Source organism: Trachinotus anak, unplaced genomic scaffold (genome assembly GCF_046630095.1).
Source record: "Trachinotus anak isolate AG129_WGS33_773 ecotype Australia unplaced genomic scaffold, CSIRO_AGI_Tana_v1 ptg000010l, whole genome shotgun sequence".
NCBI classification, from domain to species: Eukaryota; Metazoa; Chordata; class Actinopteri; order Carangiformes; family Carangidae; genus Trachinotus; species Trachinotus anak.
In genome coordinates, this window is record NW_027273861.1 from 7,188,688 (window position 1) to 7,202,908 (window position 14,221).

Sequence of the window (14,221 nt, forward strand, 5' to 3'; positions counted from 1 at the left end):
TCCATTTGTGGGCTGGTATTCATAATTGTCATAGTGGGCATATTCTTAGTTTCAACAGTTGCTTTGCATTTTCTTACATATTTTTTTCCAGAATTATTAAAGCCAATACTTGTAGTATTTGTGGCAGACAGCCATTTACATCACTGCCTGTAGGTCTGTATCCCGTCAGGGTGCATTGAAAATTAAATTACGACAGGATTTAAAATGGTTTGAAAAAAAAAATAACATACCTAATAACTCATACATAGATACAAATAAAGAACAAAAATACATTCATATTTCACATGCATGCACAGCAACTGTGAAAGTATAACCCATCTCCCCCAACACAAAAACAATGTGTCAAAGATTTATAGCCAACCTCTCATGCAAGGCTGCTCCCATTACCTTTGAATTGCTGGTTCTGCCCCAGCTTTATGAATAAAACAGTGTGTTAAAATACACAAGTGGTATCCTAAGTGGGTTTACAAATACCGACCTTGACTCATAGCCCAGAGGAATTGCATATTTTAGTTTTGCTGCAGTGAGACTTATTTATTAAGTATGGGGTCCCAAAACTGACAAAATCTAGTGGGTTATCAGACACGTATAAAATATGACTGAGTAAACAATTCTAAATGAAAAAGAATCCTCTGTACTTTATCTTTCACCTCCAATTGATTTGGGTAAAAAAAATGTGAATCAAGAAAAAAAAGGGAAAGTAAAAAAATGTTGGAAGGTTGCAAAATGAAGGAGTTAAGGACAATAAATGAGCTGGTGAAGGAAGAATGCTAAAATAAATAAACTTTTAACAAATTTCATAAACTGCTGGTAAAGGAAAAAGCTTGTTCCCAGCTAATCAAATATTAATATATAAATATTATGTCTTTTGACTCTGCATCGCTCACCTAACAGTATTATTTATATAGCCTGTTTTTACTTGTTTGATGACCTTTTATAACCTATTGTCGAACCGTGCTCCATACATCAGCTCCCCCCTGTTACTCGTGCAGTCACATGAGGGGTCAGGCTAGTCTGGACTCGGCTGACTGCATCAGTATCTGTGCTGTCTCGGCTCCAGTGTTTTCTGGCGCTAACCTGCCCGGCGGTGAGCGGTTTACTCAGTAGCCAAACCTAACCACGTGCACCTGTGACCGCATCACAGCAGATTAAAAGATCAATGCGCTGTCCGGCGGGCGCCGATCATACCTGCTAATTAGCTCCCGCAGCATAGCTCATTATTAGATGTAGCTGTGGAGGTGATCGCTGAGATCGTCAGACCTGCAGTTATTTTGGACTGGGCGGGAAATAACTGAACATGCGCGCGTGCCGCCTTTATAACGCAGTGCTGTTGCCATGGCAGCGGCGCGGCGGTTGTCGGGGTCTCAGCGGGCAGAGCAGCGCCTCTCAGTAAAGCTCCGCGTCGAGCGGCTCAGGCTCCATGTCGGACCCGCCTTGTGTGGTCAACAGCACCGTCCCCCCCGCTAACAACCGCTGCGGTCACACGCAGGCGTGAAATCTGACGTGATGCTCCTGCCACCGTCCCGTTCAGCCGCCCGCCGGGACCCTCCCTTCAGACGGTCGTGAATGCGCCGGTAGCGACGCGGCGGCTTTGTCAGAGCAGCGTTTAAACAGCCTCGGCCAGGTAACAGAGACCGATCAATAGGTGACGTGATCTGGACTGATTTCCTGCGGCAATGTAAAGATGGCGAGAGTGCTCCACAACTTGCTGTTATTTCTCATCAGACTTGCGCAGACAATCAGAGTTTGGGGGTACTGGTCGCTGATATACGCGTACTGTGCTCTCTGCACCACCGTGGCGCTGCTGAAACTTTGGTGGAGCATCGTCCTGAGGCCGACAACAACCTTTCAATGGGCGGTTCGTGAAACTCCCCCGGCTTGTCTGAATGACACGTCCTTGGGAACCCACTGTTATGTTAGGATCAAGGTAAGACACACACACACACACACACACACACACACACACATATGCACTTGGACATGAAAGGGGAAAAAGCCCATTGTGTGTGTGTGTGTGTGTGTGTGTGTGTGTGTGAATGACATGCTAAGATCTTCAAATGTAAATTGCTACAACACCTTTCTGCTGTGTCGCGTCGTGAGAAGCCAAACAGGCCTGATCTGTGAGCAAATCAAGAGGCGGGTGTTTATTTTTATGCATGATTTTTCCCCGGGAGGTTTTCGGTGCTGGCGCGGCGCTCAGGTGGTGCTGGAGGAACAGCTCCTCCGCCTCACGTCTCCACATGCGGGCTGCCAGCGACGGGCTGCCTGCCTCCGACCAGCAACCTGTGTTCAACGTTATGTAATTAATTTCCAAGGCACGTCCGTCACAGAAGCCTACCCAAACCAAAAACGACTGTCAGTGGCGGAAAAACGCCTCATTACTGAGGTGAAAGTAACGACGACAGCCCGCAGAACAGTGGTGCTGCAGTGCCGCATACACGATCTCAAACAAAAGCTCCGAAGTAGCAGCAAAATGTACTCAAAGTATTTATACTTATGCAGCAGAATAGTGCCTGTCTGTTAGATGTTATAGTGTTGGATTTACTTTGTGCTTAGATGGGCAGTTTATTCTAAAACAGTGCATCATGTTTATAAATTAAAAATGTTTTCTTCCGTGTAAAATCTATATCTGCAAAGTGACTGTAACTATGGTATAAATGTAGTGCTGCCAAAAGTGTAGTAATTCCCTCTGCAAAGTGAAGTGGAAGCACGTAATGTACTAGTACCTCAAAACCTTATGTAGATACAGTACTTACTAAATGTTCTTAGTTACATTCCACCCCAGTGGAAACCAACCCAACATTTTCATCTGTTGTTCGCTGATCCTCTGAAGAGCAATAAATCAGATCCAACCCATCATTGACCATGTACCGGGATCATACATACATTTGTTTCAAGACAGTGCATGGAAATTAAAATAAAAGTAAGCTCAGTCTGATCCTGTGTTTAAGTCCGGACACACATTTCCAACATGGACCCAATTTATTTAAATCAATACAGCAAAATATAGCAAAAATAGATTAATAGCCGGAGTGCAGTTTCATTAATAAGCTGCCACCTTAATCCAGAGATAAGCTCTGACCTCCAAAAGTCCCTCTTGTTTTTGTCAAGGTGATATTTACTGGAAGACTGTTTGACAGCACAGCGCCAGTATGAAAAAACAGCTTCTTGTCACATTATACCCTGTCCCTGGAGTTATAGCCATGTTCCGCATGAAGCATTGTAATGAACACATATTCAGGGTGATGCTCACTGATGATATTGTACATATGATGCAGCCTCTGTTGTTTTACCCTGAGTTGTGCAGGCAGCTGTCCCACACTTCCAAATTGATTACTATCAGTGTAGTGTAGTCATTACTGCTGAGGGTGTTTTGCATCACCTGCAATTTGTCTGTATGTTTAGCTGTCAAACTACGATAGCAAACAAAACAGGCATAGTCAAACTGACACTATAGAAATGAGAACACAAAAAGTTCCTCTCAAATTGTTCCGAACCAGGAGCTTAAAGCCCCCGTCCACTCAAAAATGTCTTACTTCAGTTGGATGTTTCAGCTTCACTGTGCAGAATGATGCGTGACTTGGACACTTGAAGGCTGTTTTTACTTTCATTTGCTGAAGGAGGAAAAAAATCTCAGTTTATCTTGCACAAGTTTGAAACCTCAAACAATGAGAATGAACTTTTCAGTGAAGTAGGTCACATTTTTTTGGTCTATTTTCTGTTTTCAGTGAGGGGAAAGGAGTAGATGTAATATTAAGAAATTATAACTAATGAATTTATTTTTTAGGTGTAAAAATTACAACAGACACAAATTATTATTCCACGCTTGGTATTTTTTTAGATTTCTGCAAGTTTCAGTTCTCTGGAACTCTTAGATATTACAGTATAAAACAGACTTACAAAAGAGGTACAATATGTGTAATATTGCTTGAAAATAAACTACATATATTATGTTTTCTTGATAATTACATTATTTTCCAGTTATTTTTCGTGCAGCTACTCTCAGTAATAGCCTTTTAAAAATGCTGACTTGTTCTATTGGGTCCTCTAAGTAGCTCTGAATGAGGCCGTCAGCTTGATGTTTAATGCCTGTGTCTTCTTTCCATCCAGGAGTCTGGCCTTAGGTTTCACTATGTTGCTGCTGGAGAGAGAGGGAAGCCACTCATGCTGTTTTTACACGGCTTCCCGGAGTTCTGGTAGGTCAAAGGGGAATCAGGATGGGGAGGGGGGGGGGTCATCAGCAGCAGCAGACAATCAGCCCGTTAAGATTACATTTTGTACAGTTCCTGTGTGTTTGTTACACCGGTCACCTCTCTAAAATTTCCCCTGACTGTAAGGATTCCTCGGCTGTGCTGTGTGGCTCCTGGGCTGCAAAAACAAACCCACATCAGCCAGGGGTGCTCATTCACACACATGATTTGCCATCGGGGAGAAGGGTCCAAAGCATTCAAGATCTCCTCCTTCTGATGTGAAATGAAAAATGGTGTTGAGCGTTGCTCCTGGATTTGGGCCAAAGAGGCTGTCAAGAGCTGTAAGCCCGTCCATATCTCTAACATACTATCTAAGCTGCAGACAAGACAGGGATTAATTAATGGTGGAGGCGAGCTCTTTCTGCTTCACTTGCTGTATTCTTCACAGAAATGATGAACTGTGCTGAGAGTGAGATGGATGGAAAGAACTCTTAACACTTTCTTGAAATTTGCTAATGCCCCCTTAGAAATGAGAGGGGAGAGAGTGTATGTGTGTGTCGCAGGGAGGGTGGAGGGGTCTGAGGGGCTTACTTTGCTTTAAACCTCATCTATATTCTAAGATCTGAGGGCTCATTGCCTGGATCTTATCCTGACTCATCAGAATCACAGCCAGGGCTCTGCATCTTGCTTCCCCTCGCTCGGCAGAGAATTAAGAAGGGGGAGGAGGAGGAGGAGGAGGAGGAGGAGGAGGACGAGGAGGAGGAGGAGGAGGAGGAGGGGAATTTCAGGTCTGATGAGGAGCCTTTACAACAGACAAGATCTTCAATTAGGAAGTCATCCCAGTCCACATGATCAGTGGACGGATTAGAGTTTAGAACAGCTTCTATCACACTGCAGTGACTTTCACTCAGCTGGGCTTTAATAAAAGTTTGTAAAGTTATTTTGTGACTGTCTCAAATGTGTAAAGTGTAAGAGTTTAAAGGACACTAAGGGCACTTATGAAGGGGGATGTCGTCGATTTTACCACTCAAATTCAGTTGAAGATGTGATGGGGAATTCTGCTCAGCCATTATAAATTATATTATGCGTGTATGTAACGTCAGCATTACAAACCACAGGCATGGATTTTAAAAGAGAGGAACAAATGAGAGACACTGCTGAATAGCATTATGGGGAACGTAGGATCCAGTGTTTTTTAGGGGCTTGACCTCATAGAAAAGCCCAAAAGTCAGGATATCCCAACTCCTGCTGCTCAAATTTGATTATTCTTATTTTTAAATCAACTAAATAATTGGAGAGGCCCTTTTTAGGGGTAGGAGGCTGTGTATAGAAAAAACACAACAAGGACTGTCTCTTTAAGTGTGAAAGTGGGGAGAAATGAAGAAAAGAAATCATCTTTGAATCTGTTTGTGTGCCTCAGGTTCTCCTGGCGCTACCAGCTGCGAGAGTTCAAGAGTGAATTCCGTGTGGTGGCCATCGACATGCGGGGCTACGGGGAGTCCGACCTGCCCCTCTCCACTGAAAGCTACCGCTTCGAGTACCTGGTTACTGACGTCAAGGATATCGTGGAGTACTTAGGTGAGAGAACACAGGAGAACAGTGTGTCTGTAATCCGAAATAACTCCGAGGAGTGGACCTTGTTTTCAGTCAGAAAGAACTTGTTTATCAGGCTTCAGCTGTGGACAGCCCTGCAGCATGGCATGACAAGCTTCCTGTGACTCATTCTTACTGAACATGGGACATTGTGCAGATACAGAGCCCACAGCCTGCTCAGTGCGTGCTAATACTAATACTAGCAGGGAGCTAGCCTGAGGCTGTCTGCACACACCAGCATCCACTGATAATTATCTGGCCACAATGACAGCTTTTGCTCCTTTTGCTGGCCAGCACATCACAGTTTCTCTGTCATTTTAGCTGTATAAATATCTGTCTTAGCATTGAAGTGTGTGGGAGAGAAGAGTCTCTAATGACTCCAAGAACAGCAGATAGTGTCTGGGAACTCTACCCTTTTTCTTTTCCTTCACACCTGTCACTTCATATTCAGATCTGTTAAAGATACCAGAAACCACAAGGATAATTCAGATGAATATGTCTTGATTTGTCTGTGCAGTCTTACAGACATTGTCCTCACATCTTCTTTATTAAAGGAACATTATGTTTATAGCAACATGTGTCTTGATTTCATAGTTTTGGCCATCTTTCCAGCTGGCAATAACAACCACCACAGAGACGTGGCTAAAATAAAGTCAGATGGGGGAAGAAACCTGGGTGGTCAGATGATCACATACCTCCAGGAAGAGAGAACAAAGACAATCATTGCAATCATAAAATATTATCAGTGTCTTTGTTGTGCTCACATTCAGTTTAACCTCTAAATAAAGTGACTTAGATAACCTGACCAAATAGTGTGTATGTTCTATAATGGTCTGTATAATCATCTTAGTGCTCATGTTTCTTGCCCTCAGTGTAGGGATGTTGTTGTGTTCCCAGATCTCAGCAGTTACTTTGGTGAGTGCAGTTTTACACTTAACAGTAGGAATGAAGGCCAAAACTATGAAAAAGGGACCCAGGTCATAATAAACTGGAATTATTCATTAACTGCAACATTTTGTTCTGGGATCATCTTCAGTCATGAGCAGTTTTAAAGCAGCAATGAAATATTTTTAGTACAAGCTGTGAACACATATTATCACCTTATTAACTTGTTGTGGTGAACATGTTAGCAAGCAAACATGGAGCGACATTAGCCTTCATTTACAGTCATATATGTGCACACCTAGCAAATGAAAGTCCAATATTAACTCCACTCAGAGCTTTTTCACTGTAAACAGCTGCCTGCTGCATCTAGAAACAATGTTGATGAGAGTGAAGACTCCCCCAGAGCTGTGAAGTTGCACACTGTAAAGCCAGAACAATGACCCGAAAGACACTAAATACTCTGTAGAGCCGATGGGAATTCAGTGTGTGTTCAACACTATGAGCGACACCTTTCATGTTACACATAGTCACTTGGTCCTGTGTTATTAGAAAACTATTCAATAGTGCAGCTTTACATAGTGCATGTGTGTGTTTCATATTTTAAGCCAGCACAGCGGCACCATAATGGTCTGTAAATATTCTCAAGAAGCTTTTGAACGCGTCCCTTATAAAAAATGTATATTCTCTGACAAAGTGTTTTTAGAAAGGTCTGTAGTTGATGCTTTGCAGCTTCTTGCATTGTTTCCTCTGTCATTGTTAATTATTCCTAAACAGGCTTTCAGGAGCTAAGCGCTCAGTAATGCATATTGCTGTGCAAATGTTTCACTTGATGGTCATTTCAGTGGAAGTAGGAGGCTGATCTAATGCTAACTGCTGTGCTCGAATCTGTGATTGGACCACAGAGCCCTTTTTACAGCAACTGTTAGAGCCCACATGGTCCATATTTCAGTCCAGAGTCACAGTCAGCAAATGGTGCTACGCCGATCAGAGGTTTGGTGTTTAACCAGTCAGAGGTTTGGCCTTTAACCATGCACGGCAATTAGCATTTCCCTTTTCCCATTCTGGTAACAGCAAACCCAGAAACAGCCATGACAAGGCTCTCACAGACTTAGCTTTGTGACGATCCCTGTTGAAGCTAATGTGACATCCATGTTGAGATGAGACTTGCTGGGATGATTCATGCCAGTGGGTGTAAATGGTGCTAGGATAGGCAAGGGGATTAGTTTGTAAGGACTGTAATGTGATCAGAATCCCACAGACGGATGTCCTGACCTTGATCTGCATTTGGCTCTATGTCATGTAATACATCCGTCTGATGGGCGTACGTGTCTTCTGAGGGAGGAGGCCAGCGATAATGAAGTGAGAACGGTATTGATTTTAAGCAGCGACACGCTTGTTCATAAACATCAAAGCATCAGCATGAGCATCCAGCTCCTATTGCAGTCGTCATTATGCTCTCCTCTATTACAAAAACTGTCTAATGGGCATTTGCTTTTCCTCCAAGGGTACAACAGATGCTGCCTCGTGGGCCACGACTGGGGCGGGACCATAGCGTGGCTTTTTGCCATTCACTATCCAGAGATGGTGACGAAGCTCATCGTCCTGAACTGTCCCCATCCCTCTGTGTTCACAGGTATTATTTCACTGCGTGCGAATGGACAAATCCTCAGACATTATTCTTTGTATTGTGAAAGAAAACCAATTTTCAAATGCTAATTAGAGAGTCTCTGGTTCGGCTCCTGGATTGTCACCGCAATTATTATCATTAATTAGGAAATATTATTACTTCAATTCCATGTTTGCATCCATCTGGCAAATCCTCTTCTGCCTTAAGGGGAAGATGATGAGAAGCTAATTACAGGAGGCTAATGTGAGGCTGGAACAGCTGGTTTAACTGGTGCAGACAGAGAGGCAAAGTCATTGAGACTTATCACGTCCACAACCCTGCAGCGTGTGCAAACTTGGCCTTTAATTACTGTCCAACAACTGAACTTCTCTCCTCTCCTCTCTTCTCCTCTCCTCTCCTCTCCTCTCCTCTCCTCTCCTCTCCCCCCAGATTACGCTCTGCGTCACCCGAGCCAGCTGCTGAAATCCAGTCATTTCTTTTTCTTCCAGCTGCCCCGCTTCCCGGAGCTCATGCTCTCCATCAATGATTTCAAGGTGGTCTGTTTTGTGTGGGCTTAAGCGGTTTCAAGGTCAAGGTTGTGTGTGTGTTTGTGTCTCTGTGTGTGATGTGTGTTTATAGGCATGAGTATTGGTGTATTTTGCTCGTTATTCTCGCGTGGGTCTATTTTTAGTGTTTGCATCAGTGCAAGCGGACTGCTTTGACAGAGGTTATAGATTATTATCAAATCATATGCTGAGCTCTTGAAGGACATGTTTGAAATAGATTTACTGTGGCTCATATTAAAATGTGCCATTCAAATTTAGTAATATCACTCGTGATATTTAAACTTCATCATCATTCTTGTTAACATGTCAAAAATACATAGTTCAGGTTTGCAAATGCACTATTTTCTCATAAAGATACAGAGATTAGGTTTAGTGGTTTTAGTAGATGTTTAAATCTGAGGTATGAATAACCCTATTCTTTCTAAGTGAAAAATCAGATGAGAATGTCACTCTTTTGTTGTAAACACACATTTGTCTATTAAATATAAGGTTACAGCCAGGAGGCAAAAAGCTCAGCATAAAGCCTGGAAACACTGGCTCTGTCCAAAGACAAAAGAAGTAGAACCACTACTTTGAGTTTTTACACTTTGGTTCTTGTACAGATCAAACAAACAAGATATAACATGTTCATTATTCATTCATAAGCTCTACATGGATTTTGTTACATCTGGACAGAGCAGGTTTAGCTACTTCCCTCTGTTTCAACTCTTCGTGTTAAGTTAAGCTAAGCTAAGATAACTGCCTCCTAGTTTCATACTTATCCAACACGTATGACAGTAGTATTGATCTTCTCGTCTAATTCTCAGACAGAAAGAGTAAAATTTTCCAAAATTTAAATGGAATTTGAATCTATATGACTTCTTGTAATAATCAAGCTTTACGAGGCTTTTTTTTAAAAATTTCAGCTAATGTTGGAAGTCTTCACCAGTATGTTTGACTTTTGCTTATTAAATGTAAGATTACATAGCGTTCATCTGTCTGTTCTGGACTTTTCAGAGGTAGAAGCGCAGTATTTATTGTTGTTGAGCCAGCAGAAAGTCAGGGTGCCAGAGCTGTGACTGAAGGTCATGTGGCTGAAGCACCTTTTCTGACTCATGTTACAATGACACGGGCGTCCCTCTGTAAATGTTTGCTAGATCAGATTGTAGCAGTCACAGAAACTGACCCCGGTCTTTGCTGCTGTCTCTGCTGCAGGCTCTGAAGGCCTTGTTCACCAGCCGCAGCACAGGGATTGGGAGGAAAGGCCGGTGGCTCACTGCAGAGGACTTGGAGGCCTATTTGTATGCACTCTCACAGCCGGGAGCTCTGACTGGAGCCCTCAACTATTACAGGAATGTCTTCAGGTGGGGAAAAGCTCACTCACGAAAAGATTTTGCTGCAGATGTTTTTATCATAAAACATAAGTTAGCCCAAACAGATGTGTGTGCAGAGATTTAGATGTTTTTTTTGTTTAGTTTTTTTAGAAATATTTAATGATGTAGTAACTCTAGCCATATATAAGACATAAAACATATAGTATCTATTGGAAAAGTTATGCTGTTTCCATAAGAGACCATTTCATTGCAGTGAGTATCAGTGTTTGCTCTTGGTTGGTTATTGTAGTTTGATGGCAAAATTACTTGAGCCGTCTATGATGTGCACTTACCAGACACTTTATGTTATATACAGATGATGGTGTATGTGGGGATCTACTGTATAATGTCATGCAAATTTAGTAGCGCCATCTACTGCCAGAGCTCTGAGCAGCAGAACATGAATCTTCTGTCGAGACTTCACCACTGTCAGATATGTATATTTACCTACACCTTCAGTCTTAAATCTAAGACTGACTATCTGGACAAGAGCGATCAACACAAATCAGATCAAAGAAGAAAGAAGTGCATGCATTTCTGACATGTGAATCCCACATGCATGGCTGAACGTGCCATCTGCTCCCTTCTCAAGCAATGAGTTATCTCAGAATAGCTTTTATGTGCTTACGTAAAAGAAATATCGCTGACCCATGCCCAATTAGTCTCTCCACAAGCGCACGCTGCACCTAAGCTCCCGGGACACAAAAATAGATAAACACACTGCAACATCCATCCATCCATGCATGTTACATATATATTCACTTATCCTGTCCAGAGTGCTGGAGGCTGGAGCCTTTCCCAGCACTTTGAGCGAGACATAAACTAACATGAAATTTATTATGTAAAGTAAGTGGCCATTGAAGGGGGATAGAGTTGATATGCTGCGTGTGAGCTCCTCTGATGTGATACTGATGATACAGTTGGGCTTTTTGAGTAAGAACCAGACTCTAAGAAGAGAGACAAGGTACATTTCCATTGACCAGTTTTTTTCCCCCTTTTATGTATGTTTGCATTAAAAAAAACTTGGTGGAAATGCCAGAAACTTGAAATTGAAATGAGGAATATCTCAAATGTTATTGCACATGGCTGAGATTTAAAGCTGTCATGTCAGAAAAGAGAAGATGCAATAAATGGTGATGGAAGCAGAGTTTCCAAACAGATGTTGTTGTTTCGACGCCTACCTCTGCTTCGTCTACTGTAGACAAAATTGACATTCATATCATTCTACTACTCAGTGTTGTAGGCTCAACCAAAAAGCTCAAAACATGAAGATGAGGTGTTGGGGTGTATGTTACTGGGACATGTCTGGTTTGAATCCAGATGTAGGCCCTTGTTGCATGTTACTGCTCCCCATAAGCATAGCCACTGATAAAAGTACAACAGGATCAGGAAAGACAAATTTATTCTGTTTTTTAATCTGAGATGCACAGAGGAGGATGTAAGTTACTGCTGACTGATTAGTTATAGAATTAATTACATAAACCTTTTGGATGGAAAATTTCAAAATTTCTCAGAGCCAACAAAATCATTCAGTAGACCTTTAGCAAAAGTAAAGTCAATGTAAAAGGTAAAAAATAAAAAAAAGTAATTATATCACTGTGTAAAGTCTATTTTAGGGTACGTTTCCCCTTCAAATCTCTCCTCCAACAAATTTTCTGATCACCTTGGGTTCTTTTCTGCTTTCTCTCTGTAGCTCCCTCCCTCTGAGCCAGAACCATGTCAGGTCTCCGGTGCTGCTGCTGTGGGGCGAGCGTGACACCTTTTTGGAGCAGGAAATGGCTGAGGCGTGCCGCCTCTACATCAGGAACCATTTCCGTCTCAACATCATTTCTGGGGCCAGTCACTGGCTGCAGCAGGACCAGCCCGATATCGTGAACACCCTCATATGGACCTTCCTCAAGGAGGGAGAGGGACGTAAAAGCTACAGGAACTAAACCCACAGTGCGGCCTCCTCCGACACTCTCTCCCCCTCCACTTGCCACACCTGGAAGCCTGGAATATGCCTGTGATACCAAGCAACATAGTGATAATGCAATCATTCTTTAAATCTTTCACATTTCAAATATTTTTTAAAGAAGTCAGCAGTAAAGGAAAGAATCAAAGCACACTTCACTGGAGAGGACGCTGAGCAGTACGTGTGACACATATTCAAGATGTTTTTTGCACATGACATCCGCCTTAAAGTTTGTCGGTTACAGCATTACAAATGTGTGGCAAAATCTTGTGACATGTATTGTGTGGTGCCTTTCGAGTTGTCGCGGTATAAAGATGTCCTGAGAGATTGGGATGTGGCATTGTCTGCTGTACTTGTAAGTTTCACTGGGTCGCTCCACTCTACTTCGGCACAGTCCTTTGGGAGCCGTAACTCTCCCACTCCCTTTATCAGGTGGTGTTGTCTAAAGGAGTTTTCTTTTTTGTATTTCTTCCTCAAAGATACTTGCTCAAATGTAGAGAATGTTGTTACCTTGATCTTCCTGTATAGAAACGTAAGTGATGGTTGACTATTGTACTATTTTGTATCTCTTCCTACACACTGCATTTTGAAACTCACTGAGCCAGGTCTACACCATTTGATTTTATAAATAAACTGAGTAAGTGTCAATCTATTGGGCTTACACTGCTCTTTAAAACTTCCAGCCTGTTTTAAGATCATCATAACAGGAGTGCGTTTGAAGCTCTGCAGTGAGCCTCATGCCCCCATGTGTTTGTCACTCCGAGCTTTTACACAGACGAGATGAAAAACACCACAAACAGTTTTGGATGTGCTGTTAAATATAGCACACAGCTGAGTGACACAGCGGTTGAAGTCACTTTGGGTCTAACAGTAAAGGTTCATATTTATACCTTTACCACGTGGTTATACGTCAGCAGAATGCCGATGTAGAATCACATCGAAGTGTGTATTCATCTGTCTGATACTCAGTCTTACATAAACAAGTGTTAGTACTGAGCCAGCTTGCAGCCACACACACTCTCACTGCTGCTCCATTCCAGGAAGAGAAAGTTCAGGCAATGGATGATTATGCTTCAAACCAGAAAAAAAAAAAGAAATTACCTTTCTAAATGTTTTGCCAAATTATCCCAAACTGGACCTTTGTAGTCCAAGGGGCTAAACTGGATGTACACCTGACATTTATTCATTTATTTATCTGTTTAACATATCCTGGCTCTCCAAATGTTGTCATTATTAATAAGTTATTGTTTATAATTTATGAAGCATTACTAAATTATTTATTAACCATTAACAAACCCATGAGTTAAAGCTTACAGCTGTGCATTATGAGTTAATGGAAAGTTATTGAACCAAATCACTCTGCAGTAGATTTCTCTCTCCAACCAGATTTGACAGCTTTTGTGTTTCTGGCTCTGATGCTGAGACAAACATTTACAGGTTCATTTGCACTGACATCATAGTAGAGGAGTAATGATGCAGGAGAGGACTATGACATCAACGCCAGCTCGGGGCGAACCCTTTTTGCTGCCTTCACTGACAATCGGACATATAAATTTTAACAGTGAAGGCTATATAAATTACTTCGATAGAAACGGGCAAATGTGGTTTTTGTTCAGTTTTTTGTGACCTTTAATAAAAGTATCAAATGAATATTGCACATATTTGAGAATAAAGCTGATTTTCCAAGTATTATTAGCTTTTTTTTGTTGTTGTTTTTTTATTCAAAAAGAAATGAATGAGACTGAAAACAGTCCATGTAAAACTTGTCAGTTCTATTTTCCATATAAAAAAATGAAAATGGAAAACTGGAAATTTTCTGATTTTCTCTATATATGGAAAATTGATTGGTTACATTTTTCAATACAGTAAAGTTAGACTGACATAGTATATATTATAGATCAGCGTATTACTGCCTAGTCTTTATTGGTCTAGTTTCAATCCTCATGATACAAATTAACCAAACCTATTCTGACATAAATATTGAAGATCAGTTTTGTGTGCTGCCATTTGTCTCTGATGTCATTTGCACAAAATAGAAATACGGGCAGAATCAGATCTGAATGACCTGCCCCGCT

General features: G+C 41.8%; 1 protein-coding gene across 1 annotated transcript; it reads left to right on the plus strand.

Moving 5' to 3' along the window:
- The first annotated feature begins 1,125 nt into the window (after positions 1-1,125).
- Positions 1,126-12,798, plus strand: ephx4 (epoxide hydrolase 4). Its single transcript, XM_071487246.1, has 7 exons — positions 1,126-1,927; positions 4,111-4,196; positions 5,611-5,768; positions 8,173-8,301; positions 8,725-8,828; positions 10,035-10,183; positions 11,886-12,798. Exons 1-7 carry the CDS (start codon positions 1,685-1,687, stop codon positions 12,124-12,126), a joined length of 1,110 nt encoding a protein of 369 aa, XP_071343347.1. The 5' UTR covers positions 1,126-1,684; the 3' UTR covers positions 12,127-12,798.
- The last annotated feature ends 1,423 nt before the right edge of the window (positions 12,799-14,221 follow it).

Coding starts and splice junctions, on each gene's coding strand:
- ephx4 (XM_071487246.1), top strand. CDS start 1,685: ATGGCGAGAGTGCTCCACAACTTGCTGTTATTTCTCATCAGACTTGCG. Junction 5,769..8,172: donor GGATATCGTGGAGTACTTAG/GTGAGAGAACAC, acceptor TTTTCCTCCAAG/GGTACAACAGATGCTGCCTC. Junction 10,184..11,885: donor TATTACAGGAATGTCTTCAG/GTGGGGAAAAGC, acceptor TTCTCTCTGTAG/CTCCCTCCCTCTGAGCCAGA.